The sequence below is a fragment of the Bactrocera oleae genome, chromosome 2 (assembly GCF_042242935.1).
Source record: "Bactrocera oleae isolate idBacOlea1 chromosome 2, idBacOlea1, whole genome shotgun sequence".
Lineage (NCBI taxonomy): Eukaryota > Metazoa > Arthropoda > Insecta > Diptera > Tephritidae > Bactrocera > Bactrocera oleae.
The window spans coordinates 78678046-78704068 of NC_091536.1; the positions used below are offsets into that span (position 1 = coordinate 78678046).

Sequence of the window (26023 nt, forward strand, 5' to 3'; positions counted from 1 at the left end):
TGTGGCCATAAAAGAATAGTATGAAGGAAAATTATGTGCACACTATTACCTCGTTTAAAAATGCAATTGTAGGTTTATATCAATTTTATTATCTAAATGCACTTTCTTTTAATTTTTCAGCTAACTTTTTAATGTATTTACTGTTTGTTGATAAAAATATTTAAAGTGATACCAACAAACAACTAAATTATATATATAAAAAATGTAATTTTTTGCTCGTTTTGATATAAGTACATTTCCTGCCATGTAAATATAGTTTTTTTTTGTGTTTTTTTTTATTAGCATTCACTAGCCGTTGGTTCTTGAAAACTATTAGTAAAATTAATTAAAATAAATATTAGGACCGAACCTAATAAAGCACCAATTTGAGTTAGACAACCAGTCCACACCAGTGACCGACCGCCCTGCGACCGCATTATCGACGAAATAGACAACTTGGTATAGCTTACTAAACCAATCAGCAGAGTCCATGTAATAATCTAAAAATGGCCAAAAATATAATTGATAAAAGTATATGTATACGAATGCTTATGTAACATACCACTAAAGTCGATCCAATAGTTGTGTCATGTAACGGTGGTAGTGGACTCATGCAAGCTGTCATGAAAACGTAGGCAGTTAAAGTAGCGCATAAGCAGCACAGCACATATATAGGCCGCAACGATGTGTGTGGCAAAAAAATTGCCAGGAAGCACGCTACCGGATTAGCAATCACACTTAATGTTACCGACAGGTGGTACGCTGAATTTCCATATGGCAAACTTGAGTAGGATTGTATAGAATTAAACATGCCATTGGCAAAGAATGACAAACAACCAATGAGCAGCAATAGTGCAACATATTCTGTTGAGGAAATATGTGTTGATTTCACTTGCTTCTCTGTTGAATCGTTAGCTACAGCATCTATAGTATTTGTTGCGTTGTTCTCTTCATATTTATAACTGTTGCCAAAATCGATTTGACCTGCAGCATATTCACGTTTGGCCAATTTAAGGCGATCGAGCAATGTAAACGCAATTACACTGCATAAAAATATAACGAATATAAAAAGGAAATATTCCATTGGACTAAAACGTGCGGGTGGATTTACTTTCTCAAATATTTCTTCACCAGATGAGGTGGTGTTTACCAAGATGCATTCGGCGTCGCCTCCTATTCCTTGTATAAGTGATACAACACTTGGCAGCATGCCACTTAATCCCTCTCCAACAAAATATCTAATAATATAATTTTCTTTGAATAAAAATAACTCAAATTATGCACAACACACATGCTAAATCAATAAATCGTTTTGAACTTACGTTACTAAGTACATTTCCTTAAAACGACCCATATAGGGTATGAAAAGTACCGAACTCGTACATGCAGTAAGCGCGGATACAAAAGTAAGTATATACAAGGCTAAGCTCCTCTCCTCGCCAAATATCATCACAGTTTTCTCGTAAAAGAAGCTAGTGAATATAGCCGACAATGTGCCAAGCACCAATAGTATATAAATAAAAAGCGCATCGCTTATCCTTTTTTTTAAGAAATGTTGTATTAAAGTGTATGTGATAGGACCGATATTGCCAATTTGCACAGCAATACTAAGATACGATGGTAAACTCCAACTTTCCGGCGCTTCCTTAACCAGCAAGGGTACTTGAATGAAGGTACCTTAACAAAACCAAATCATTAAAAAAAAAATTTACTAATATTTTTCTAATGTTAAAATAGTTACCGTTTACACCTATCCATGTTCCAATACCAAAAAATATGGCCAATAAATCTACTATAAAGTTTCGATTCTTCGCAATGTTAGTCATCTTTCCGAACATTTTTTTTTGCTGAGGTATCTGATTGTTTCTGTAAAAAATTTAAAACACGAAATTTCAGCGTCGACTTAATAACTAATAAACAATATAAGTGCTAACAGGTTTTGTGCTAGCGCTCGGTATAGAAAATATTTGTAAAGTGTTCAGATGGATTTTTATACATATTCCTATATGCATTAGCGTAGGTTTCTAGTATATAGTACATTATTTATACTTAATTTTGTGGAAATCACCAACCAACTTGTTCAAATATCAATAAAATGCTTTGTAGCTGAAATAAAACCATAGACGCTTCTTAATAAAAATTATATGTACACATATGAACACACAATAATCACTACTAATAAGCGAATGAATGCGTACGAAGTACTTTCTTCGGAATTGTTATTTTTTCTCTTTAATTTGGCTCAAATCAAAAGATTTTTTCGATTTCAAAGACTAATCTTTAAATAAATTTTTATACACACATATCCATTTAATTAAATAATCAATGTTGTACACTTCTAATTAGTGAAATTTGATTTGATTTACAAATTTATTTACTTTTTAACTATTTAGAATATCTTTTTACAAATTACTTATCATAAATCAAGTTAATATATACAACACAATGTATGTATGTATATTATTATTTTTTTTTGTATACATACTATATACTTCGAACTTTGCCCAATGCGGTATTATCAGAAAAAATTATCGCATAGAAAAAACCATGTTACCGACGATTTTAAATACTAATTCCATACAAAAAAAAAATGGTTTGAAAGAATAAGTCTTGAAATATCACATACAAAAATTATAATAAAAACAAGTGTGGAAAGGCTAGGTTTGGATGTAACCAAACACTTTTAACTCTCGCAATTTGAAAAGATCAAAGTCGGTGAAATACTTTTATGTGTTGCAAAACTTTATATTAAACAAGAAAAAAACTTCGGATACACTTCACAAATACAAAGGTTTCGTACAAGAACTTGATTCCGATTGTTCAATTTATATGGCAGCTATATGATATAGGGATCTAATCTGAACTATTTCTTCGGAGAATTCATTGTTGTAACTCGTGTGTAATTTTGTGAAGACATCTCGTTAAATAAAAAAGTTTTCCATGCAAGTACTTTATTCCGATCGTTCAGTTTTTATGGCAGCTATATGTATACATGTGGTCCGATATCGGCCGTTCCGTTTTTGCTAAGATATCCTACATATTGACTACATATATACTATTATATACAGTATAAAGCCAACCGAAAGTTTGAAATTCTTATTTAATTTATATTATTTTTCTTATATAAAATATATGGGGGCTGGGGAATATTTTGACCCCATTTTATAATTACCAGAAATAGATGCTTTCTGCATTTCATTAAGAAACCAATTGACTAATAAATACGATATACCGTTAAACGGGTGTTTGAAAATCCGTATATTAGGTAGATCGAGACCAGGAGATAGCCTTACATACCAAATTTGGTTAAATAGATGTTCAAATAGATCTTGAGATATAAAATTTCATCGAAAGGAGAGCGGTGCCACGCCTATTTTCCAATTTTTATACCTGCTACTATAAAGCCCTTCCCTACCATCCTGGTTGTGAAATTGAATGCTTGAAGGGTATTTACTCAGTGAGTTATGGCACTTTTATTAGTTTTCAACAAGTTTGGTTGAGTTGACTTTAGCGGTTTGGAAGATACATATACATACATTTAGAGGGCGGGACCAAGCCCACTTTTGTGTGCAGATTTTCCTAGCTTCTGTGATCCCTTTTACCAAATTACAGTTTTAATTCTAAATTTTGTGCTTAGTTATGCCACTTTTAATGTTTTCGCTTAACGGCACTTTGTAGGCGTGGTAATGGACCGATTTCACCCATCTACAATACCAACCCTCCTTGGGTGCCAATAAACATGTGTACTCAAGTTATCGCATGCACGGACGGTCTGGCAGACAGACAGTCACTCGGAATTGAACTCGTTTCGTCACCGTGATCATTTATATATATATAACTCCATATCTATCTCTATTAATTTTAGGTGATACAAACAACTGCTAGGTGAACAAAACTTGTATACTCTGTGCAATATGTTGTGAGATATATGTATGTATAACAACAAACATGTCTGCACATTTCACTCTATCAAAGAACCATAAATAATTAAGGCTAGCACGTCTTAATGGGTGTCATAAACATATATGATTAGGCAATCGGTAAAGACCAATCTTTTACTTTTAAAATAACAATTATATATACATTAGAGCGGGCCGATTTTTTTCAATAAAATCGTATATGCGGGAAATGTTCTACGGATTATTATGAACAACTTTGCCTAAGAAACGTTTTATTGTTAGGGATTATAAAATTTTCTTCGTCAGTTTTTGAGATATCCGAATGAAATTCAATACATACTTTTTGACATTATATTGAACATTTGTCGGAATCGGTCAGATCGGATAACTATATCACATATCTCCCAAACAATCGAGTATTCAGTTATTTTAATGTCTGGTTGCCTGCCTTTAATTAAAAAGCTAAGAGTACGTAATTTCGCAGTTATACTTAACAATGACGGTGAAAATAAACACTATCGGATAAATATATCACATATCTCCCATATAATCGAGTATTCAGTTATTTTAATTTCCGGTTGCCTGCCTTTAATTAAAAAGCTAAGAGTACGTAATTTTGCAGTTATACTTAACAATGACGATGAAAATAAACACAATCGGATAATTATATCACATATCTTCCATACAACAACTTATTCAGTTTTTTTTTTTCAGTATAATACCCTCAATCAAAAAGCTAAGAGCTCGTAGTCTCTTCCATTTTTATACTCTCGCAAGCTGTTGCTACAGAGTATAATAGTTTTGTTCACCTAACGGTTGTTTGTATCACCTAAAACTAATCGAATTAGATTTAGGGTTATAGGTATATATATAAATGATCAGGATGAAGAGACGAGTTGAAATCCGGGTGATTGTCTGTCCGTCCGTCCGTCTTTGCAAGCTGTAACTTGAGTAAAAATTGAGATATCTTTATGAAACTTGGTACATATGTTTCTTGGTATCGTAAGACGGTTGGTACTGCAGATGGGCGTAACGGACCACTGCCACGTCCACAAAACGCCATTAAGCAAAAACGAATAAATTGCGATAACTAAGCTCCATATTAAGATACAAGACTGTTATTTGGTATACAGGATCACTTTAGGGAGGGGCATCTGCAATTTAAAGTTTTTTAAACACATACGCGATTTTTTAATTTTTTTGGCGCCCTGTAAATATAAACGCTCTACTTACATTCGTTAGTGCCATATTTTTTTCAATTATAAATTTCGTTTCATGTTATTATTATAATAAAATAAAGTTTAATTAATTAAAAAAGTAATGCAGATTTATTTTTACTTTTGTATATCATGTTACAAAAAATACAAAAAAATTGTTTACTATCGTTTTTGTAAGAATTTTACTTTTTATAGTAACAATTTTTATAATTTGTTAGTGTCAAATATGTACACTTTCGGTTCGAAAAACCTTTCCGATGAACGTTTTTGGGAAAATATCAATTTAATGTGTAATTGTAATTGAATGACAGTTGTTTTGTTTATATTGACGGCATATTTAGTTTTTTTGTGGAATATCTAGCTATAGGCAAACAGAACGGAAAATACTTAACATAATTGTAGAAAACCTTTTGAAGTTGAAAAATAAACCGATTAGCTGTTAACTGTTTATTAGTTTTTATTAAAAAAGGATCTAAATCAAATTTAAAGATAATCTTGCAATTACTAGAGTGTACCCAACATATATTTAAATGGTGCTAAGTTACACTAGAAATCTTTTTGACAAACAATTAAACAAGTTCAAATAGATTTTGTTTTAAACATAAACAAGTTTGAAATTTTGTTTGATGTTTTGTTGCTATAAAATGGAAATTTTTTACCAAATTCTATTATGAGAGCTCACTGCAATAAGTCTCTAAAATACCAGATAAACGCTTACCTGTTCAGTAAATAGTTGCTGTCTAAATCGTGACCACCCCTTAATCGAGAAACTGTCAACCGCTCCGATTGCGATGTTAGGCATACTGAAATCGCTGCCTCTTCCCCAAAACTCGCCAGCGCGCTTTCAATTTCATCCACATTTTTAACATTTTCATATTGCTTTGGTATTTGTGTTACCGTGGCTAATTGTTGTTTTTGTTGTTGCGGTTGTTGGTAATCATTGGACATATCACTCCAATGTTGCTTATAATTGCCGGTAACGTCATAATCGCCCATATTAAAGCAATTACAGCCGCAACTGTAAAAGTTCTTTACCTGATTATAAACAATAATCACAAAAACAAATTTATCTGCATAAGTGCATACATACGGGAAAATATTCTCTTAATTGAAAATTGGCTAAAGCTGTAAATGGTTCTCTTTGTGACTGAATGTTTATGTTTGCACTATAAGATAAGATATTACTTTTTCTGATTATATTATTATGAACTTCTCATATAAGAAGCGAACAATGTAGGTTATTTAAACTCAGTTCGTTGATCTATGCTGATGTAAGCGATCAAACAACAGATGCTCCTCAATAGTATAGCGCAGCACCAATGATGTAACCTTTGAACGTAAGCCAAGGAGAGGTAAGTATATTTATACACGAATACACGGTTTTTAACAACGCTGCAAAAATAATTGGTGTAATCTTGTTAAACAAATTTTTCTATTATTTATTACAAAAAATTTTAAAAAATAGCTTTCTTTCTGACAGCACTTTCTTTGATCGGCTTGGCCATACAATTGAATCAATTAATTTAACATCTTTTCGATTTAAAATCTTAATGAATGTACGTGTATGCATGCATGTGTACGTAAATGATTCCCATCTGATTGGACTGGCTCATTTAATTTCTAAATAAGTTTGAGAAATGTCGTTCTCCCATTGTATTTGATACGCGTTTCCGAAATTCCAATTTGAGCGAGTGAAATTGAATGATTGCACATCGCAATGCAAATGATAAACAAAACTCAGCTGGCACAAAAATTGTATACGTAATATACGTTCTCTGTCACCATCTTTTCAATTCACAATTATACGCAGAGTGTAGTTTCACGACGCTAGATGTCGCAATCCATTTCCTTTCAACCAGGAAGCGCTGTAGTCTAATTTTTAAATGCAGCTCCGTCTTTATATATTCTTCAACACTTCACCAACACAACAACAAAACAACTGAAGCACTTAAAGAATACTTATAAACCAATTATTTTAATATTTCAAAATCCAACAATAACAAAATAGTTAAAATAATGATAGTTTATATAAACTTTTGCACCAATATTTTGTGACACTTCTCAATGAACAGATATGCACTTTGAATCTAGTTAGAACGATTTTATTATTGAGTACAGACCTCACTATACCAATTTTTACTATCCTTACAACGTGGATTAACACACATTGGACAACGCATCAAGAACTTTGGATTTACAGCTTGGCCATTCTTCAGATGTTCTGCCACAATGGAACTTAATGCCTCAATGAATAACGGGTGATCATTGGGTGCGGCTGCACGTCTTATTTCCTCCACACCTACCTATAAATGAATACATTTCAATATCGTCCATTTTGACATTTTTTTTACAACTATTTACCTCATTAGCCAATTCCTCGCAATACTCTATGTCGAGTTCGTGCAATGTTTCTATGTGCTCATTTACAAATGCAATAGGTACCAGTATGAAGTTTTTACGTCCCTGCTTTACATATGCCTACATCAAATAAAGTAAATAATTTTTCCGTTAATTATGTTCAAGCAAATAATTTGTAACGATTCTTACCCTAATAGTGTCGTCGGTAGCGGGAGCAAGCCACGGCAAGGGTCCTACTTTCGATTGCCACGCCAAAGTATATGGGTTGGTATTTCCCAATTCTTTCATTACTAAATGCACGCTGGCGCCAACTTCAGAGGGGTAGGGATCACCTCTGTTCACTGCTTTTAAAGGTAGGGAATGAGCGGTGAATAGTATAACGACGTCCTTACGTTTTGCTTCGCCAAATTTATTTAACTCTTCCCGTATACGTTCAGCAAAAGTTCTAATTAGCAAGGGATGAGTTGACCAACGATCAATTATACTAAATTTTATATTCTTTGGAAGGGAACTAAAAAACAAATACATTTTGTTTCAAATTAAAAAAGAAATTACAGAATACAAACTGTTGCCGATAATGCGAAAAAATCGAATTAAAGCTTGAACCAGAAGTTGCACAGCTGTATTGGGGATACTGGGAGAACAACACTACTCTTTCGGGACCATCACTGTAAAAAAAACATAATTAGAAACTTTCAAATAATATTTCCGTGTTTATACTTTTCAATTTGCTGTAAAGTGTCCTCAGTGAGTGGATTAACATATCGAAAGCCGACATAATGTTTATGCGGAGCACTTTCAGGGCATTTTCTATCAAGTTCGTTGCACATTAATTGGCCTTGCAGATCTGTCCATTTGAGTATGGGTGATCCACCGCCAATTTCTTTATACTTTTTTTGTACTTCCGGCGTTCGTCTTTGAGCAATCCAAGGGCCTAGCTGACTTTGCACAGGCAGTTGAATCATATCCCGATCTGTCATAATTCTAAGTAAGTACTCATGTACTTGATCCGTATGTTGAGGACCACCCATGTTTAGCATAAGTATAGCCGTTTTTGGTTTTACAATCGTGGAGTTAAAACGCAACGATACAGAAGTACCAAACGATTTTAAAGCAGCTGGATATGTATTAGAAATTTAGAGTATTTATTCTAGATTATATATTTTTCATCGTAATTAGATAAATGCACAACTCCTATAGAATTTATACTCTTGTGCAACATTTGTCAACAGTTTATAGTTTACTTACCGGACAACAAATTACTTCGGTGTAACATTTTTTCACTATTTGTTAATACTTGTGTTCGCAGTTAAAAGTATGTATGTCAAGATTTGCCGGCCAAATATATTCCTATCTATTATTTTACAATTAAAGGCAAATATTACTATTTTGCAATTCTGCTTCTTCTTCCCATAAATGACAATCCAAATGAATTACTGATGTAGCCAGATGTTTAAAAATAATCATTAAACTAGTATAGGGTAGTAAGTAATAAAGAAAGTTACAGTCAACCAATCAGTTTATTGTTGTTGTTGTTATTTAGTTACTTGAAATTAAATTGTGAAATTATTGATTATCAACTTTCGAAGTGAATAATAATTTTGTTGTAGCAGTTATTGAGCTTTGCTAAGCCCGTTTTAGTTTTAACATATCATTTAAGACTAGTTACAACACCAAGCCATTTTAACGGGGTTGGCTCACATAAAGAGGAAAGCTATCAAACTCTCCATTTATAGATAAGTTTGATATGCCGAGATAATTCTACCTTAATTTTGTAGCAGTTCTACCTGTAACAGGTGTAACAGAATATTTGATTTAACTTTCTGTGAAAGACGTCGATTGGGTTTGTAGGTTTATAGGTATCATGCAGGTATTGTTGTACAGGTGGTGTTTATCAGACATAAAGCAGAGAACGTATATTATACAGAAGGTTCAATTGCGGACCAGCGTGTGAATTGTCAAAACCTTACAAGATTCTATCAGAGAATGTTAATGAATAACAATATAATATTATAACAGCTAACATTCTTCTTCTTTATCAACATTTTCTGTCTTAACATTTGCGCCTCCCTATTCATTAACATTCTCTGGCAAAAGCCAAAAATAATAAATTGAACAAACTTCTGATGTTCCCTCTAGAAGGGAAAAGTTTCAACCCCGCAAATATGAGTATTAAAATATTTTAGAATAAAAGGGACAACATAGTAAAATTTTCGGTTTACAATTCAAGAAACTTTTTAAAGAAAATATTCAATATTCCTCTGATTTATGTATACAGTAAACTCTGGTTAAGTACTACTCCTTCAATCCGTCTTATGTGCCTGCGTCTTGCTGCATCTCACGTTTTTTTTAAATACATAGAAATTTTTTGGTTTGGTCGCAGACTAAAGCCTTTACGTTAAGGCCAATCGACTTCAGTGCTGCGATATTTTTATTCAAAATTTCAAATAAATTTTGACTGAGAAGTCCACTTTTGGAAATATAATAAGAAAACACATATTTCCAACTTGAATTCAACCCTTTTACCATTTAAAAACAACATTTACTACATATTTTCATTTCGCGATGGCCTTCCCCGTAATCTACAAATCCATTAATAATATCTCTAACTCGATTATAAGTTAGGTCGGACTTTATGATGATTTCATCAAATAACAGAACGCAATTACGTTCTAGAACGGACATATTTTTGGCAATTTTGCCTAAATATCCCATGACATTGCCATCGACGCCTGGTACAACATACCGAATGGGGCGCCATCTCGAAAGGGAGCTCTTGCTTGGTAAAGCGAAACCTAAATCGTCACTCATGAAACTGTAAGAGAGCTTGAAGTTTCATCCGCAACCATTGCACGATCTTTTAGTTCTTTATACGGTATTTCTAATTGTTTTATTACCCTCTCTAACTCTTGGATCTTTTTATTTAGTTTGAGCGCAGAGCCTACGTTATTATTTTGTGGCCCTAATCCTAATCTTTTTTCCCCTAAAATGGAGTATTCTCAATTCTTTCAAGGATATGTCGTCCTCCCTATCTCCTACAGCTACCTTAAGACGTTCATATGTGATAGTGACGGGCGGGCACACCCAATAAGAGTCAGTACTAGAAGAGCTATGATTTAGTTCTGACTCTAATCTTAAACATGGAAAGCCGCAGGCAAAAGTTTGTATCTAGAGGCGTACTCTGAGTCAAAATGGTTGCGACACACAAATAGGGTATCGGAAGGCGAAACGACTATGTTGCAAGCCTTTGTCCAACTCTGACGAACATCTTTCTTTTTCGGAAACTCGACAGCGTCCGTTATTACCGTAATTACACATATATGTACATAAATATAAATACAAATATAAATAAATCAGAAAAACTAAGTCTTTAACCTATTATATAACTTAATAAAATACCAAATTTGCTTGTAATCGATTCAAAATTTCGTCGATTAATTAATATTTTTATCTTTCGCAAACATTTTTTAATATAAAAAAAAAGTAAATAAAATGCGACAATGTCGTCTATATTGTCACTTTAGCCTTTTTGCAGTGCCTTGTCATTGAAAATTTACTTAAGCTTTTTTGAAGTACTGCGATTTTCAATTTTACTGCATTTTCTTGCCATTGAATTTAATTAAAATAGGCTAAATCGAAAATCAATGAAATTATGGTATTAAGTAAACATACAAAATCACTATTAGGAGTGTGGTTAGAACTCATAGAAGTAATAAGGGATTTCATATAAATGGCAAATTTACATACATTTTATAATTTAAAACCGTCGTATAATATATGAAAATCAAAAAACAAAAATATTAAATCGGCAATGACCCAAGTTGTCATTTTTCTCTTCTGGAGTGAACATCAGAAAATTCTTCAACTTCTGATTTTTAGTATCACCATGAAGATGAATATGAATATGAAAAGTATGAATTTCTAGTTTTGGCTGCTTTGTGTAAACGAAGTGAGCACTCACTGGTGGTCAAATCAAAAAATTGTATACTTACCTATGTATTATCAAAAACTCAAATATTTAACGAATTAAATGCAAATAAATTAATTTTATTTATTTATATTTTATTAATTAATTTATTTTTTAATTAAAATAATAATAAAATATACTTATTGGTATTGCTTAATGTAAATAAAAATCTAAAATGGAAAAATTGAAAACACTGAAAAAAAACAAATGTATATAAGTAATTTTGTTATTTAAATTGTAACAATAAAAAAAAATATTTTTAATTGCACACAATTTGCGAATTCGTCTCCTCTTCAACCACAAATTCTCACATTTTTTCTATTTACATAGATTTAATCAATAATTCACCTGTTTTATAAAACTAGGCTCATGTGCAATAAAATTGGAAAAACTACACTACAACTAAAACTAACTATAACTAATTTCTTGATATATTTTAAATACATTTATAACTACATACATCTTCTATTTATCTATTATTTCTATTCTATTTATTGTTGTTTGCTTAATTACTTCATTACCGTGCTTAATGCAAAGAGGTTCAAAAATCCCTTTTCTATAAAAAAAAGAGTGATTAGCAAGCATTTATCGCTGAAGAAATGTAACTTAATGTCTTATAATAATTGCTTTATTTTATTATATTTTATAAATATTCGAACATCAAAAATACCTTTTATTAACACTGCGGCAAGGTAATATTAAATTTGTTGTTGTACTCGCGGCAAAATATTACGGGGAAGTTATATATGAAGTAACGTTGACGCCAACGGTTAAATTTCTGTAAATAAAAGTGAAAATTATATAAATTTTTAAATATAATAGCATTAATTTTAATATTTTACATCATCGAAGGTTACTGATGGCACGAAAGATATGTCCAGCGCGTCCGTCATTTCCCCATACCTTTTTAATATGTCTGGAGTGCTACGCGTAGATTTACATTGCTTCACAGCGCTCACATTAATAATCAAATTTTTAGCACACTGGCATAGAAAAAATATTTAATAAATTATATTAAAATCGCTTAGTATTTAGTATATGAAAGCTTGAACTAAAATAGTTTTAACGGTACTTTTAAAATAACCGAGGTGAATTTATTAAAAATACGTCGAAATATTTAGATACGTAATTATATTTTGGCTTATGGAGATACTTGCCTCATCCAGACTTGTTGCATGACCTGTCAATAGACAGCTTATCAATTTCATCTGCTCATTCACATCATTATGCTCCACAATGCAGGCGTGTAGAGCATTTAATTCACATTCGCTGCGTCCATGTTGGCAAAATAGTGTCGTTACATTCGTAGTTGGGTCTGTCCAAGTCTGAAACAATTGAAAAAAACGTAAATTTCTGTTTAAAACAGATGCAGTCTGCATAGTTTTACAAACAAATAGCGTTTACTTGGAACATGATAATACTTGAAAGCAAATGATAAATGCAGCTATTAATATACACACATACACCCATATGTATGTACGTATATATGTATACTCGCATGTGCATAACCATCATACCGTGACTTTTCCATATGGTACTAGTTGTAGCTCGGTATATTTTAGCCAGTCGTTAATAATCATTGCGTCGTAAAGTGAATTTCGTATGAATTCTCTGCTATCCGGACAAAGCGTCTCATAGAAAACGCCAACCTTTAAGCGTTGATTTGGCTCTGGTTGTGGGGAGGGCTGTGAGTGAAACATAATAGCATAAGTAAGAAAAAATATATATTTTTCTACATTCCCATTTATGGATTAAGTATTTAAGGAATAACATTTTGTCACTCAAAAAGCATTTTCTTATCGTACGCATGTTTAAATGCTTTCTAAAACACCACCTACATATGTATGTACTTTTGTATTTGATTATATATGTACATAAGTATTGTATGTGTTTCTGCATAGCAAAAGCGCGCCATATCACCTGTGGTCTTTCATTCATTTCGGCTACATACTTACCTTAACTTGAAACGCTGTTGTTCCACATAATAAATATAAAATATAAAACGCTGATAACACGGCAGTACACGTATTCATTGACATTTTCTCTTTGTTGCTGTTCTAAGTATTATTATATATGTCTGCATGTACTTATTGTTTGGATTATTTTAGCTTGTCAATGATCACTTTACTGTTTCAGAGCAAATCGCAGACTGGTCATGATATTCCCAGCGCAAAATATATTTTACTAAAATCTGGCGATTTCGAAATATTTAACTCAGATGAGCCACGAATGAAAACGTAACATCTGCAATTTAAATTCTCAAAATACTAGATAGTATTAATATAGCGCCAAATTGAGGCACGTATTATTTACATTTAACACTGAATGGATATTTCCCATCAGTAAATGAAGGTGAAGTAGAACTAGCTCTTCTTGGTTGAGTACAGTTCCTATTGATGCTAGTGACATTCTAAATTTCAATGGAGTTATAATTTATTGATATTAATAACATACAGCAAAGGCTTTGCATTTGTATATATTTTATATTGATTTTTCATAAATCTTATATACCGTAAAAGCGTTTCTGCTCACAATTTCGAATTTTTAAGAAACAATCAAATTTTATAATATCAATGGGCGAAGTATACGCGGTTATGACAATTGGAGTATTTTTAACTATTCATACATCATATGTGTACTTTTTCTGGGCCTTCATACTGCTACCACCGGGTTTATTATGAAAGTATGCAGTGAGAAATGTGTACGTAAATATTGTACGTATAAACATATGTTGGAAATATATATTATTATGGATAAAACAGCTAACCAATAAATTTTATTATTATAAGAAGAAACAAATATATGAAGACATATTGAAAAGCAGACATTTCTCATTCCCTTAACCGGTAGTGTCTTATTCTTTTTCATTATTCAAAACTATAAAGATTTTTAAGAATATTAGACTTTCTATATAATTAGTATTCAGACGTACAGATACATAAGTGTTTTGCTAAATAATTAATAAAAAGTAGTAGAAGTGCAAATTTTTTATTTGCATTGGTTCAGAAAGGTTGGTAATGCGACATTCTAGCATTTTTCTTATAGTTTTTTTGTGACATCTGGCATCTTTGAGTTCTGGTCGAATTGTGTTGACATTTTGCAGTGGCATACTGCATGTATTTATTCTAAAGATTTTGGTTCATTAAATAAAAATATAAATTACAATATACAGTTTTCAGCAATCTCAGGAGGATACACTAAGCAAGGACCATGTCTATTGAAATTGAATCGGCTGAGTAAGTGTGGATGATGGCAATTAGATTTGCCGGCTTTCAATCGTGAGCTATATAAATACATATGTACGTATGTTGTAATACTAATTTTTATTTCAGTGTGATTCGTCTAATACAACAGTATTTAAAAGAATCTAATTTATATAAAACCCTACAAACCCTTCAAGAAGAGACTAGTGTTTCACTGAATACGGTGGACAGTGTAGATGGGTTTGTGCAAGATATAGTAAACGGCCACTGGGACACTGTGCTGAAAGTGACACAGTCTTTAAAATTGCCTGACAAGAAACTTCTAAATCTTTATGAACAAATTGTTCTTGAATTAATAGAACTGCGAGAATTAGGTGCAGCGCGCTCATTGCTCCGACAGACTGATCCTATGATTATGCTAAAACAACATGAACCAGAGAGATATATTCACTTGGGTATTTATGGAGAGCTAGTTATATGTACTTATACTTTTGTAAACCATAGATTTTTACCTTAATTTGCAGAAAATATGTTGCAGCGAGCATATTTCGATCCCAGAGAAGCCTATCCCGAAGGAAGCAGTAAAGAAAAACGACGAGCCGTAATAGCGCAGGAGCTCAGCGGGGAAGTACATGTAGTACCATCATCCCGTTTATTAGCGCTGCTAGGCCAGGCTTTGAAATGGCAACAACACCAAGGACTGCTTCCGCCGGGAACCACAATCGATTTATTCCGCGGTAAAGCTGCAATGAAAGACCAGGAAGAGGAAATGTTTCCTACACAAATGTTTCGCCAAATTAAATTTGGACAAAAGTCACACGTTGAGTGTGCGCAGTTTTCACCTGATGGCCAATATCTAATTACGGGAAGCGTTGATGGCTTCTTGGAGGTTTGGAATTTCACGACTGGTAAAATACGTAAAGATCTCAAATACCAAGCACAAGATCAATTCATGATGATGGAACAAGCGGTATTGGCGTTATCATTTTCGAGGGATTCTGAAATGGTGGCTTCTGGTGCGCAAGATGGCCAAATCAAAGTGTGGCGTATTATAACTGGACAATGTTTGCGAAAATTTGAAAAGGCACACACGAAGGGCATTACTTGTTTACAATTTTCGCGTGACAACAGTCAGGTGTTGAGTGCTTCCTTTGATTACAGTATACGTTTGCACGGCTTAAAATCTGGCAAAATGCTAAAAGAGTTTAAAGGTATGTTGTGTTCGAGTGTACTAGATTTTAGTTTACTTAGTTTATACAATATCATACGCAGGTCACACGTCATTTGTAAATGAGGCAACTTTCACACCAGATGGACATAATATACTCAGCGCTTCTTCGGATGGTACAGTAAAGATTTGGTCATTAAAAACCACCGAATGTGTGTCTACCTATAAACCGTTAGGCAACGAGCTGGCTGTAAACACCGTACTAATATTACCTAAGAATCCAGAACATTTTATCGTTTGTAATCGATCAAACGCTGTGGTTATTATGAACATGCAGGGGCAAATTGTTCGTTCATTTTCATCGGGTAAACGCGAAGGAGGTGCCTTCATATCAGCCACTATTTCACCGCGTGGCGAATTTATTTATTGTGCTGGGGAAGATCAGGTGCTGTACTGTTTCTCGGTTACGTCTGGCAAGTTGGAACGTACATTGAACGTGAGTACTTATTTTGATTGCAACCGCTCCAACTTAAATATGACTAATTGATAAATGATGAACAGGTTCACGAAAAAGATGTTATTGGTCTTGCTCATCATCCACATCAAAATTTGTTAGCCACTTACAGTGAAGACGGCCTACTTAAATTATGGAAACCATAAACCTAACTGTAGTTGTAGTGCTTAGATATTCATATAATTGCTATGAAATGAATAAAACAGTAATCAAATAAAATTATGTGTATTGGGTTAGAATTACTGTAACTTGGTCGATCACATCAACAAAGCAATAATAATTGGTCTCTATATGATTAGGTAAATTGATTTCAATTAAGCCTTATGCAAATTCCTCTTTGCGTCGATCATTTACTATATCAATTTAACGCATAAATATGTATGGCGTTGAAGATACGTGTGTATGTATGATATTCTCATCGTTGATCCAAAATTGAACTAAACCTGCCTCAGTTGCGTCTTGTGTATACTGCGGCGTAGACGTTCGATTTCGATTTCTGAAAACGATGAAGAGCGAGTGCATTATCGAGAAGATAAGAAATAAATTGAAGGATTCTAATCCTGAGCGTCGCACTGTTTTAAGTGTATTCCAATTCAATTTCACCGATACTGATGGCAAGCTAATTAAAAGTGTGGGTGAGTGTCGACACACAATTATTTGTGGGCTGATCGTAATTGTGGCAAGTATTAATTCATGTCGTTATAGTTTTTGATTTTAAAGATCTGAATATCTATGATGGCACAACAGACGCGGCTGATGCGGAAGTCACCATATCTGATGATGACTTTTATTTAGTGGGTACAAAGGAGACAACATTCGATAAACTTGTGTCCGATGTAAGAGTTTTTAAAAAATTGCAATTGTGTTGGTTTTAATAACGCAGATTTTAGAATAAAGCGTTGGTCAAGGGAGATATGACGGCCTTTGACAAGATGCTGGGCAAGTTTCGTTCGGCTACCGATAAGTGATTAACAAGAGATTTGGTCAAAGCTGCTCAATTATTCATCCATTTGTACTAAACAGTCATTTTTTTCAAAAATGGAATTTAGATGCGTTTAGAACGCGTTTATATCCATACTTATGTACACTCCATACTTGATTACCTAATTAATATATTAAAATTGTATGACTAGTAGATAATAATACAAGTTTATACTTTTAAACCGAAATCTAAAATTATTTTAAAATTAAATTTGTAGTAACAAGCTGTTGAGGTAAGCATTTATAAATTTCGGAATTCTAAGAATGAATGACACATAAAATTCAGTTGTATTTGCTTTTTACCATCTGAGAAATCTTACCTATGTAACATTTCTAAGGTGGTATGCATTATGCAGTGAGCAAGTATTATCTACTTTGCTATATATTTTGAAATTTCTTTTACTTTCAGTATGCAAATGGTGCCACAAAAATAATATGTATAATTAGTGAAACTCCCACAGCTCCATTATACGCTCAATTGAAAGTTAATTTGAAATCGTTAAAGGGATTAAGATGTTTTTGTAGTCATAACAGTATTAAAAAAGGCGTGATATACTCGCATATGTAGCTTATGAGAAATTAATGACATTTTTACATTTAAAAACCAAAAGATCTTTAACTGCCACTCGCGTCTACTTAGGGGTTATATCCACTTGCAAGTCCTTAATGCCGTAGCCGAGTTCCAGGAGGACCTCCGTAAAAAAGTGTCTAGCGGTAAGGAAAATTTTTCTGCTTAAAATTATCTCAAATCCAAAAACAGAAAAGATCGAAGTACTAGTCAAAATTTTAATTTTTGTTAAAGAGGCGGCTATCCCCCAAAAAGTCTTTGTTTTATAAAAAAAATTGCACTTGAGAGTGATTTAAAAATTCGAAATTATTATCAAAAATCGTATTCCTTCCATCAGTAACTGACAAATATATCTAAACACGATCGAATATTTCAAGTCGATCGGTCCAGCTGTTTTGGAGAAATTTTCTTCACCCACTCTGAAAGCAGCGTTTCGAGAAAAAGGCGTATAAAGTTTCGGGAGCCGTTTTTACATTACGCTCATATTTTCGAAACTATTTGCGGGATGAATTAAAAAAACATCGGTTTTTTGAAATTCACAAGTCAGACACGGCGTACATATTTCCCGACCAAGGAAGATAAACTCGGCAGCATAACTCAAAATTATTTGGTTCACAGATGCCCAGCGGTTTGAGAGCTTTAATGATTGCGACTATTTCAGCTTACCTACATACACATATACACCTACATATATGTACATGTATAATAAATATATACACAAATATAGCAGCGTATTTGTATTTCAATAAAATTTTATTTCAACCGATTACAATAAGACTTAAATTAGATTGACATAGCAGCTAATACGTAACATGAATGCTTAGTTGACAACATTGAGCCATTGGCTGTTGAAACGAATGGTTATGCATATATGTTTGTAAATACTCTTACTAACAAAAGACAATGGGTTATAAAAATATTTGAACAATGCATAAGCTAACTAAATATAATGCAACCTCTTGTCGGTTATTACATATTATATATTTGCGTAGATAAACATTGCATGTAAATATAATAATAGTAATAATAATAATAATATTAGTAATCGTAATAATAATAGCATTGTATACATTTGTTTTGTTGTTGTTTGAATGCGTGTGTGTACGTTCACGTATAAAATATGGGTTCGATCATCATCGATTAATCTGTATAATTTATTTAAATAACTAAGGCAAATGCTTGTATGTGGGTATGTGTATGTTGCTCTTTAATTTACTTCTGACTATTATTATAGCTGCATAAAACACAATATACACAGTGTCTGCCGTGCAGGCAGTGTCTGGTAAATTACTATTTTTTTATATTGGAATTCATTACGTGTACTTTTTGCATTTTTGAGCGTCTAACTAAAGTATTTTATTTTTATTTTGTATTTATATATTTTGTGTTTGTATGTGTGTGGGTGTAAGCAGGCATGTTTCATACTGTGTATTTTCATTATTGTTGTTGTCGTTGTTTGTATACATATCAAGTAAATAATTGTAATTAATGTAAATAACGTAAGAATTAACATAATTAACGCGTACCCTTTCTCTACACATACACAGAAATACAATAATAATTAACAAGACACAAAAGGGTTTCATCTTTCTTATTTTCTTTGATGTTTCAGTTCCCAGCCAACGGTGTTGGGAGTGTTTTTTGTTTGTTTTTTTTGTGGTTTTGTTTTTATTACCCCTCTGGGCAATTATTGGTTTTTATTGAGTTTTTTTGTTGTTTTGTATTTGCTTTGAATTAAACACACTAAAAATTACGCGTTCTCTTACACGATCTAATCAATATTGTTTTATGTTTTTTAAATTTTTGTTTTGGTTTTTGTTTGAGTTTAATATGTATGTATGTGTGTATTTCAAACAGTTTTTGCTGTGTTTCAATATTTTATTACAATGCATTAAAATTTTTAGCTCGCTATTTTTCAATAACATATTTGTTTGTCTGTCTGTTCTTTATTGTGTGAACTTTTAACCTATCGCATATTATACTTTTATAATTTTACATTGCAATATGCTTTTGTTATATTATATTTTGTTTGCTTACATGCATTTTTTTCATATTTCTTATATCGTTTTTAAATTTAATGTTAACATTCAATTGTTTACTTTGGAGAGCGTGCTTCCCTCCCTCGTTCTGACATTTCATTTTGCTACTTTCGAAGCTATGTTTTACTGCGCTTTCTCATTTTTATTTGATAAACATTTTTACTTTTAATTTTAATAACCTTTTAGTTTATATTTTTGATTTTCGATCGTTTTAATGCTTTTTTTAAATACCCTTGTTGTTAAGATAATTCTACGACAATTTCATTTAGCTTGCATTTTTAACGTTACATTTCACAATTTGTCTACATAGTTATGTTGGTATTGCCTTTCAGATTTTAGTAAATTATGTTATTCTTCTTTTTTTTTGCGCTGAAAAATTAACAGTTTTATTAAAAAATTTGGCTTTTCAAAAAGAAAATAAAAATATAAACTTTGAGCCAATATAAATTATGCTTAATTTATGATTTTCAGCTTTTACCTTCAAGGGTACATGTTTTAATGCAATTCGCAATGTTACATAGTATATGTATGCAAATACTTATTTTATTACATTTAATTAATTTGATTTGTTTTCTTAATTAAATTTTGACGATTTTAATTTCAATACTTTAACCTCATTTAGCATTAATTTTCTTCGTTAATTTCGTAAACATTTTTAACATCACTTATTTATTGATTTTTGTTGTTGTTGTAAAACGTACGTGCGCTATGAAACCAATACTTTTATCTATTTTTTAATAAATACTTTTGTTTTAATAACATTTTTTAGCTTTCAATGTTTTATGCATTTATGTACTTGTGTGTGTAAATGCATGTGTGTGTGCAGAAACATTTGTGGTTTTGAAATTATAATACACCTATTGAATACAAATTAAGCTGTTATGTTCTTTTAGGTGAAAAAGAAGTGGGAATTGACGATTTCGAACTAAAAAAAAAATAATTGTTGTAATAAAAAAATGTGATGATTTTAAGATTTTTAAAATGATATTTCAGGAAGAAAACAAAAATGTTTATAAAAAATTTATGACATTTTCCTTTAAATGAAAGTGCTCCAATCGTTAATGTTCGGTGAATTTACTTGTATGTGTGTGTGTGTAAGTAGTTTGGTTCAAACTAATTTACAAATTATTTCTCCATACTTATTATTATCTCATTTTATAATACTTCGTTTAGTTTTCATTGAATGAATACATTTGTGTCTAATTAAGCATTTTTCTTTAACATTGCCTCCGTGCATTTTTAATAATAATAACTACAATTCATTTAATTTTTTAAAATTAATTTTCAACTCTTTTCTTCGTTTAATCATGGTTTTACTTCTAGTTTATTTAATTGTTTCTTTAAATTTACTACCAACATTTAATTTAGTGTTTAACTTTAGTTGCATTCATTAATCTTAATTCTAGTCGAAACTGATATTTTTCTAAAATGCTGCTTAATTTGTTGCCTTTTAACTCGATTTTAGATTTTTTTTACCGTCCGTTGGGTCTGCAGTTTGTGTATGCGAGTATACACGAAGGAAAACGAGTACAAAATCAATACAAATGAATGCGAACAAAATATATATTTCGAGTTAAAAATATTGAAAATTGAATTTTACGAACTAATGTAGTAGTAAAGAATTTTTTAACTTGAATGTATTACAATGTTTTGAATTTTTCGGTTTACTAAAATTCCAATTTTGCGGTTTCATTAGAAATATAAGCTAATACAAAAATTTGTTTTAAAATCTGTCATTTAGTTACTTCCTTATCATATGTATATAAAAAAAATAAATTCAAACAATTAAAAATAAAAAAAAATTATGTAAAAATTTCAAATATTTTTAAGATAAGTAAAAGCTCTTTAACCCCTTTTATATATACCTGGTGTTTATCTCCCAAACTCGCGAGCTTCAATCTCAATATCTAATTTACTACAAGCCCTGTATTATGCTCATTTTCACTTATATACTTTCGTTTGATAAATTTTTACCGTTATTTTACCTAATGCCAGTGTTCAAGCTAAAGGTCTCATTATATTATATATATTTTTATGTTTAAGTGCCTTAGTATTTCGTTATTTAATTACTTACTTTGGAAGATGCAGTTTTGATAGTCACTAATTGATTATTATTATTCAGTGTAGTAGCACGTCGGCTGAGCAGCAACTTTTGGTTGTCAGTTTGTTGTCACATTCGGAGTTTTTTACCGTAATAAATACGTAATATTGCCATCAAAAAGGTATTATGTATGAGCGTTATACGTTTGTTACGTTTCTTATGTTTGTTTTTATGGCATTTTACTATCAAATATGTATGTACATATGTACTTAAATATGTATGCTATTTATTTATTTTGTTTATTTACTCGCAATAAGACTCGTACGTATTGTTTTTATTGTATATTTACTAACGTATTGAGCACTTTTTAGAATCATTATTATTGATGTGGTAAGTTGCTTCATTCTTCGCGTTCGCGTTCTTCGTGTTTGCGTGAAAGTGTCTCGAGCGGCTTGATGAGGGGATGAGTGTTGTTATGTGAATAACTGCTGAGTGTAGAAAAGATATAGAACGAGTGTACAAAAGACATAGAATGAGTGATTTTATGAGTCAACTGTGAACTGCATTTTGTCTCAACTTTCATTATTATTATGGGTTCGTGTGTTTGTCGTTAACAAAATTGAAATATGTATATGCGTTGTTGTTATTTACCTCTCAATATGGCTGGGGCCTTACGAATAATATATGTATAATGCTTCTAAATCGTATCAAATATAAAAATCAACAATATTTTGCTTTTCGCAATGAATTCACTTTGAATGAGATTTACCGTTTTATTTTCGTTTACTATTTTATGCTGTTTCATATATAAATTATTCATTAATTATCTCTAATGAGCTTTTTTATGTTTTGTTTTTGCTTTTTTTATTATTAGTTTTAAATTTATTTCACTTTAGTTTTACCTCTCGTTTCAATTTCGTCTTAATTTCGTTACTTTTTATTTTGTTTCACAATAAAAAGCTTTGTCAAAATGCTATCTCGCTTCCTACCATTCGCAGTACTGTTAACTTTTAAATATTAAATTTATGGAAATTATTTTACAACAAGTTCTTTTAGGTGATCTTCCAAATGTCGCGTGGACACAAATATGTATATTTTATTTTTATACGATTTTTTCAAAAATAAAAAAGTCAATAAAATGCCAATAAACCCAGTCTAAATCCGACAATTTTTTCGTCTTATATTCCCTTAATATTCAAAGAGACAAACTCTCCGCTTTTTCACAAAGTCACTCCTTTCATCCTTTCTGGCCGATTGCTTTAGTTCCTCACTTTTTCGAATCATTGGCATTTTTGAATTTGCTGAATTTTGCCGGTAATTTTTTTCATATTATTTCATGAAACATTTTGTTGTTATTTGCTTCAAACATCATACATATTAATTCCTGGGAATTGGATTTTATTGATTAATTTTGTTATTAAAAACCTGACTTAATGATGTAGTCGTACAATTATTATTACTAATGTTTTCGCTATTATTCATTAATTCTTATTACTGTAAATTAAATCTGTTCCTATGCTTGTAAATTCCTATAAAATGCCGCATATTGTTGCAACAATTGGATAACGCCTCTAGTGCCGCCCAAAACCTTCGCCAATTGTTAAACGGTTTCCAAATGATGCATTTGCTCCAAGTGGTTGTCTTCATCGTCAAATCGTACGTCGTTAATGAATATCTCATGCTGCACATTGTCTAGATCGATTTCGTCGTCATCGTCCAGGCCGTCGTCGTCGTTAATTAGTATGCCTGCGCTGAGACCGTCGACGCCCGCAATGCAGATGTGCGGCGGTGGTGGTACACTGGTGGGTGGCAAGGGTGCTGGTGGTATCATCAATGAACCGCTATTGATGCCATGTAGACTACCCGATATGCTCGCACCACCTTGCAAATGCCGTCGGCTGGAACTCAAACCTATCGCGGTTGTGCGGAGAGGAGAGGTATAACAATTATTTATAATAAATATGGGATAGAAGAGGGTTTGTAGGAAATTAAAGAAATAAATTTTGAATGATAAAGACAACCAGAATTCATTGAACGAAAAGTGTAGACTTTTTTGTTGTTAAAAAGATACTGGGAGTTAGGCGTTATTTTATTGGCACAATCAAAAGACTTAAGACACAAACTTGATGGGGAAACGTCCTGCCAAATGGTTAATTTAGATAATTTAGTGTTCTTATTAATCAATTTATTTAAAAAAAAGGAAAGAGAGTGTCGAGTTGTTTAACATATATGGTAAGCTGCTAAGCTTAAAATTGTAGTCGATAAATAATTGGTAAAGTTCACATATGCGTCGGAGATTAAAAAAAAAAACAAAGAAAAAGTTAACCGAAGCTATAATATTCTTTATGTTTCTTATAGTCTAAAAGAGTAAAAACACATATTTGTTTTAATTTGATCAGTCAGTTTGTGTTTCAGCTATATGCTATGTATAGTGGTCCGATCTGAACAATATATTCGAAGATTGTAGCGTTCTGTTGGACAATAATATATACTGGTCGAAATCTCAAAGGAGGCTTTAAGTTTCGGGCATTACCTGTTAATGTGTCAAAATTCTTAAACAAGAAAATGTGTAAATATGATGTTCAGATTGACTAAAATTTTTTAAAAACTGAAAATACAAAAATAACAAAATTAACGGTTTTGAAATTAAGTAAGACATCAAAACGGATATTATTCGCAGCACGAGCATGAGCCGAACTTACCAGTTGCGCTGGTTTGTGAATCGTAATGCGCATTGCGGTGCAGGCCCAGTTGGCGCACATGCGCTCTACGTTTTCTTTTGGAGTGACAGAGTGTGCATAGGAGACAGATTAGGAACGAGACGACGATTAGTGTTATTATAATTAGAACGCCGTGATCCTCCTCGGGCGCTTGTGTGGTACCTTTTTGCATGCATATTCATATTATTCATAAACACACAAAAACGACGACGAAAGTCCAAAAGGTTTCGTCAAAGATTTTGTTGCACGCGATTTTTGTTTTCAGAAAAGACAGAGTAAGAAAATTTTAACTTGTTAGTGAACTGCCATAAATTGTTATGAAATATTTCTTAATATTTTAATATCAATAAATATCGTATTTGTATTTAGAATAACTCATATTTAGGGCTGTTTGTGTTTAAATATATAGAGATAATAACATACATACTTAGATGTGCATGTACATACTTTCATTTATTCTGCTTTTATAAGCTCCAAAATTAAATTTGTGGATTAGTTTTGTATTTAGATAGAGTTTCAATGTTTTACCGATAAAATTGGCAGATGGAAAATGTCAAGTGGGGAAACTTTTTCGAAAATGTTTATCGAATATGAGGAATCATTATCTAATGAATACGTTGACAAAAGAGTAATTAAATTTCTCGATGGGTTATGTGCATGCTGTGCAAATATTTGTGGCTCGAACATACATACATACATACTTCTTTTCTTACTTGAAACTGAACCAACGACTAGAACTGAATACATGCGATTTTTTTGAGTCGAAAGTATTATGAAATGGCGATTACAATCGTGTGCAAAAACATAGAATAATAAAGTGAAAAAACACAGAAAGTTATTAATAAAAGAATCGCTACCTTAATATCAACCCATAGATTTAGGTCAGGTTCTCGATGTCCGTAAGTACAATATTTTTTTAAAATAAAAACTTGTTAATATTTTTTTGATCCAGTAAAAGCAAAAGTACCATCTGATGAACAATGACTTTGCTTGAAATTATGTGTTTCAAGTGTAATCACGGATACAGAATCAGTGAAAATGTTGCAGAGGTGTTTTGTGGAAACTACTTTATTACGAACACATGTATTTTAGTGGCATAAAGCATTGAGAGAAGCTTGTGAAGTCATCGAAAACTTGCCTCTTGCGAGAGAGTCGTCCATCTACTTCTATTAAAGACGACAACATCGAAATAGTTAAAGAAACAATAAAGCCTGTCAGTGCTAAACTCGTACCAAAAGAGCTCTCAAAAAACAGCAGTGTTAGATGAGTTGAACTGTTTTTTTTTTTTAGTTTACTGCCGTATTATTTGTCGAGCACAAATTATTTAAAACAAAATTAACTTAAACAGTGCTGAGGTCGTAGAAAGTTG

The 26023-nt window shown here is 32.0% G+C and overlaps 6 protein-coding genes and 1 long non-coding RNA gene across 26 annotated transcripts in view; 3 read left to right on the plus strand and 4 right to left on the minus strand.

Annotated features, from left to right (window-relative positions):
* Nucleotides 1-66: 66 nt before the first annotated feature.
* Nucleotides 67-6870, minus strand: Rift (Riboflavin transporter). Of its 5 annotated transcripts, none has more exons than XM_036370415.2 (7): nucleotides 6656-6870; nucleotides 6186-6424; nucleotides 5814-6113; nucleotides 1721-1845; nucleotides 1302-1656; nucleotides 542-1217; nucleotides 67-479 (listed from the first exon to the last, which is right to left on the minus strand). In XM_036370415.2, exons 3-7 carry the CDS (start codon nucleotides 6089-6091, stop codon nucleotides 279-281), a joined length of 1635 nt encoding a protein of 544 aa, XP_036226308.2. In that variant the 5' UTR covers nucleotides 6092-6113; nucleotides 6186-6424; nucleotides 6656-6870; the 3' UTR covers nucleotides 67-278. The 5 variants fall into 5 exon arrangements, with proteins under 5 accessions (XP_036226308.2, XP_036226290.2, XP_069961855.1 ...); XM_036370397.2 differs by lacking the exon at nucleotides 6656-6870 and having other exon boundaries at nucleotides 6186-6220; nucleotides 6281-6579; XM_070105754.1 differs by lacking the exon at nucleotides 6656-6870 and having other exon boundaries at nucleotides 5814-6124; nucleotides 6186-6579.
* Nucleotides 6360-8882, plus strand: LOC138855781 (uncharacterized). Its single transcript, XR_011394863.1, has 2 exons — nucleotides 6360-6447; nucleotides 6576-8882. It is a non-coding gene; the product is annotated as an uncharacterized lncRNA (long non-coding RNA).
* FeCH (ferrochelatase, mitochondrial) lies at nucleotides 7044-8881 on the minus strand. Its single transcript, XM_014230338.3, has 6 exons — nucleotides 8702-8881; nucleotides 8174-8570; nucleotides 8020-8121; nucleotides 7643-7964; nucleotides 7457-7573; nucleotides 7044-7398 (listed from the first exon to the last, which is right to left on the minus strand). Exons 1-6 carry the CDS (start codon nucleotides 8727-8729, stop codon nucleotides 7201-7203), a joined length of 1164 nt encoding a protein of 387 aa, XP_014085813.2. The 5' UTR covers nucleotides 8730-8881; the 3' UTR covers nucleotides 7044-7200.
* Nucleotides 8883-11494: 2612 nt separating the features above from the next.
* LOC106614559 (GILT-like protein 3) lies at nucleotides 11495-13692 on the minus strand. 2 transcript variants are annotated; one of them, XM_014230351.3, is made up of 6 exons: nucleotides 13376-13692; nucleotides 12938-13105; nucleotides 12578-12745; nucleotides 12263-12403; nucleotides 12091-12198; nucleotides 11495-11613 (listed from the first exon to the last, which is right to left on the minus strand). In XM_014230351.3, the coding sequence occupies exons 1-5, from the start codon at nucleotides 13457-13459 to the stop codon at nucleotides 12097-12099; spliced, it is 663 nt and encodes a 220-aa protein (XP_014085826.1). In that variant the 5' UTR covers nucleotides 13460-13692; the 3' UTR covers nucleotides 11495-11613; nucleotides 12091-12096. The 2 variants fall into 2 exon arrangements, with proteins under 2 accessions (XP_014085826.1, XP_069961863.1); XM_070105762.1 differs by having other exon boundaries at nucleotides 11495-11976; nucleotides 13376-13691.
* An 801-nt stretch (nucleotides 13693-14493) lies between these two features.
* On the plus strand, nucleotides 14494-16524 carry Smu1 (Smu1 spliceosomal factor). Of its 2 annotated transcripts, none has more exons than XM_014230332.3 (5): nucleotides 14494-14656; nucleotides 14753-15078; nucleotides 15148-15834; nucleotides 15896-16287; nucleotides 16353-16524. In XM_014230332.3, the coding sequence occupies exons 1-5, from the start codon at nucleotides 14631-14633 to the stop codon at nucleotides 16449-16451; spliced, it is 1530 nt and encodes a 509-aa protein (XP_014085807.1). In that variant the 5' UTR covers nucleotides 14494-14630; the 3' UTR covers nucleotides 16452-16524. The 2 variants fall into 2 exon arrangements, with proteins under 2 accessions (XP_014085807.1, XP_036226567.1); XM_036370674.2 differs by having other exon boundaries at nucleotides 14655-14698.
* Nucleotides 16525-16731: 207 nt separating this feature from the next.
* Nucleotides 16732-17474, plus strand: euc (eucalyptus). Of its 2 annotated transcripts, none has more exons than XM_014230353.3 (3): nucleotides 16732-16940; nucleotides 17026-17141; nucleotides 17196-17474. In XM_014230353.3, exons 1-3 carry the CDS (start codon nucleotides 16811-16813, stop codon nucleotides 17271-17273), a joined length of 324 nt encoding a protein of 107 aa, XP_014085828.2. In that variant the 5' UTR covers nucleotides 16732-16810; the 3' UTR covers nucleotides 17274-17474. The 2 variants fall into 2 exon arrangements, with proteins under 2 accessions (XP_014085828.2, XP_014085827.2); XM_014230352.3 differs by having other exon boundaries at nucleotides 16734-16940; nucleotides 17011-17141.
* A 1114-nt stretch (nucleotides 17475-18588) lies between these two features.
* LOC106614604 (CUB and sushi domain-containing protein 3) overlaps nucleotides 18589-26023 on the minus strand; it is a 100309-nt gene continuing 92874 nt past the window's right edge. For 4 of the 13 annotated variants that reach the window (XM_036369445.2, XM_036369419.2, XM_036369457.2 and 1 more), the window contains 2 exons: nucleotides 24637-24816; nucleotides 18589-23845 (listed from right to left, as the gene is read on the minus strand). In XM_036369445.2, coding sequence (XP_036225338.2) covers nucleotides 23535-23845; nucleotides 24637-24816 — 491 coding nt within the window. In that variant the 3' untranslated portion in view covers nucleotides 18589-23534. Of the gene's footprint in view, nucleotides 23846-24464; nucleotides 24543-24636; nucleotides 24817-26023 lie in introns of those variants that run through there. The other 9 variants (XR_011394869.1, XR_011394868.1, XR_011394870.1 and 6 more) reach the window with 6 other exon arrangements.

Excerpts from the sequence above, each read along its gene's own strand:
- LOC106614559 (XM_014230351.3), bottom strand. The coding sequence starts at position 13,459 with ATGTCAATGAATACGTGTACTGCCGTGTTATCAGCGTTTTATATTTTA. Across the intron at positions 12,404-12,577 it reads ATGCAACAAGTCTGGATGAG|TGTGCTAAAAATTTGATTAT; the intron begins GCAAGTATCTCC and ends TTTCTATGCCAG. Across the intron at positions 12,199-12,262 it reads CATCAGTAACCTTCGATGAT|AAATTTAACCGTTGGCGTCA; the intron begins GTAAAATATTAA and ends TTTTATTTACAG.
- Smu1 (XM_036370674.2), top strand. The coding sequence starts at position 14,667 with ATGATGGCAATTAGATTTGCCGGCTTTCAATC. Across the intron at positions 14,699-14,752 it reads AGATTTGCCGGCTTTCAATC|TGTGATTCGTCTAATACAAC; the intron begins GTGAGCTATATA and ends TTTTTATTTCAG. Across the intron at positions 15,835-15,895 it reads AATGCTAAAAGAGTTTAAAG|GTCACACGTCATTTGTAAAT; the intron begins GTATGTTGTGTT and ends TATCATACGCAG.
- FeCH (XM_014230338.3), bottom strand. The coding sequence starts at position 8,729 with ATGTTACACCGAAGTAATTTGTTGTCCG. Across the intron at positions 8,122-8,173 it reads ACTTTACAGCAAATTGAAAA|TGATGGTCCCGAAAGAGTAG; the intron begins GTATAAACACGG and ends TTTTTTTTACAG. Across the intron at positions 7,574-7,642 it reads CTACCGACGACACTATTAGG|GCATATGTAAAGCAGGGACG; the intron begins GTAAGAATCGTT and ends TATTTGATGTAG.
- euc (XM_014230352.3), top strand. The coding sequence starts at position 16,811 with ATGAAGAGCGAGTGCATTATCGAGAAGATAAGAAATAAATTGAAGGAT. Across the intron at positions 16,941-17,010 it reads CAAGCTAATTAAAAGTGTGG|TTTTTGATTTTAAAGATCTG; the intron begins GTGAGTGTCGAC and ends ATGTCGTTATAG. Across the intron at positions 17,142-17,195 it reads TCGATAAACTTGTGTCCGAT|AATAAAGCGTTGGTCAAGGG; the intron begins GTAAGAGTTTTT and ends CGCAGATTTTAG.
- Rift (XM_036370415.2), bottom strand. The coding sequence starts at position 6,091 with ATGGGCGATTATGACGTTACCGGCAATTATAAGCAACATTGGAGTGAT. Across the intron at positions 1,218-1,301 it reads AAGGAAATGTACTTAGTAAC|ATATTTTGTTGGAGAGGGAT; the intron begins GTAAGTTCAAAA and ends TTATATTATTAG. Across the intron at positions 480-541 it reads CTATTGGATCGACTTTAGTG|ATTATTACATGGACTCTGCT; the intron begins GTATGTTACATA and ends GGCCATTTTTAG.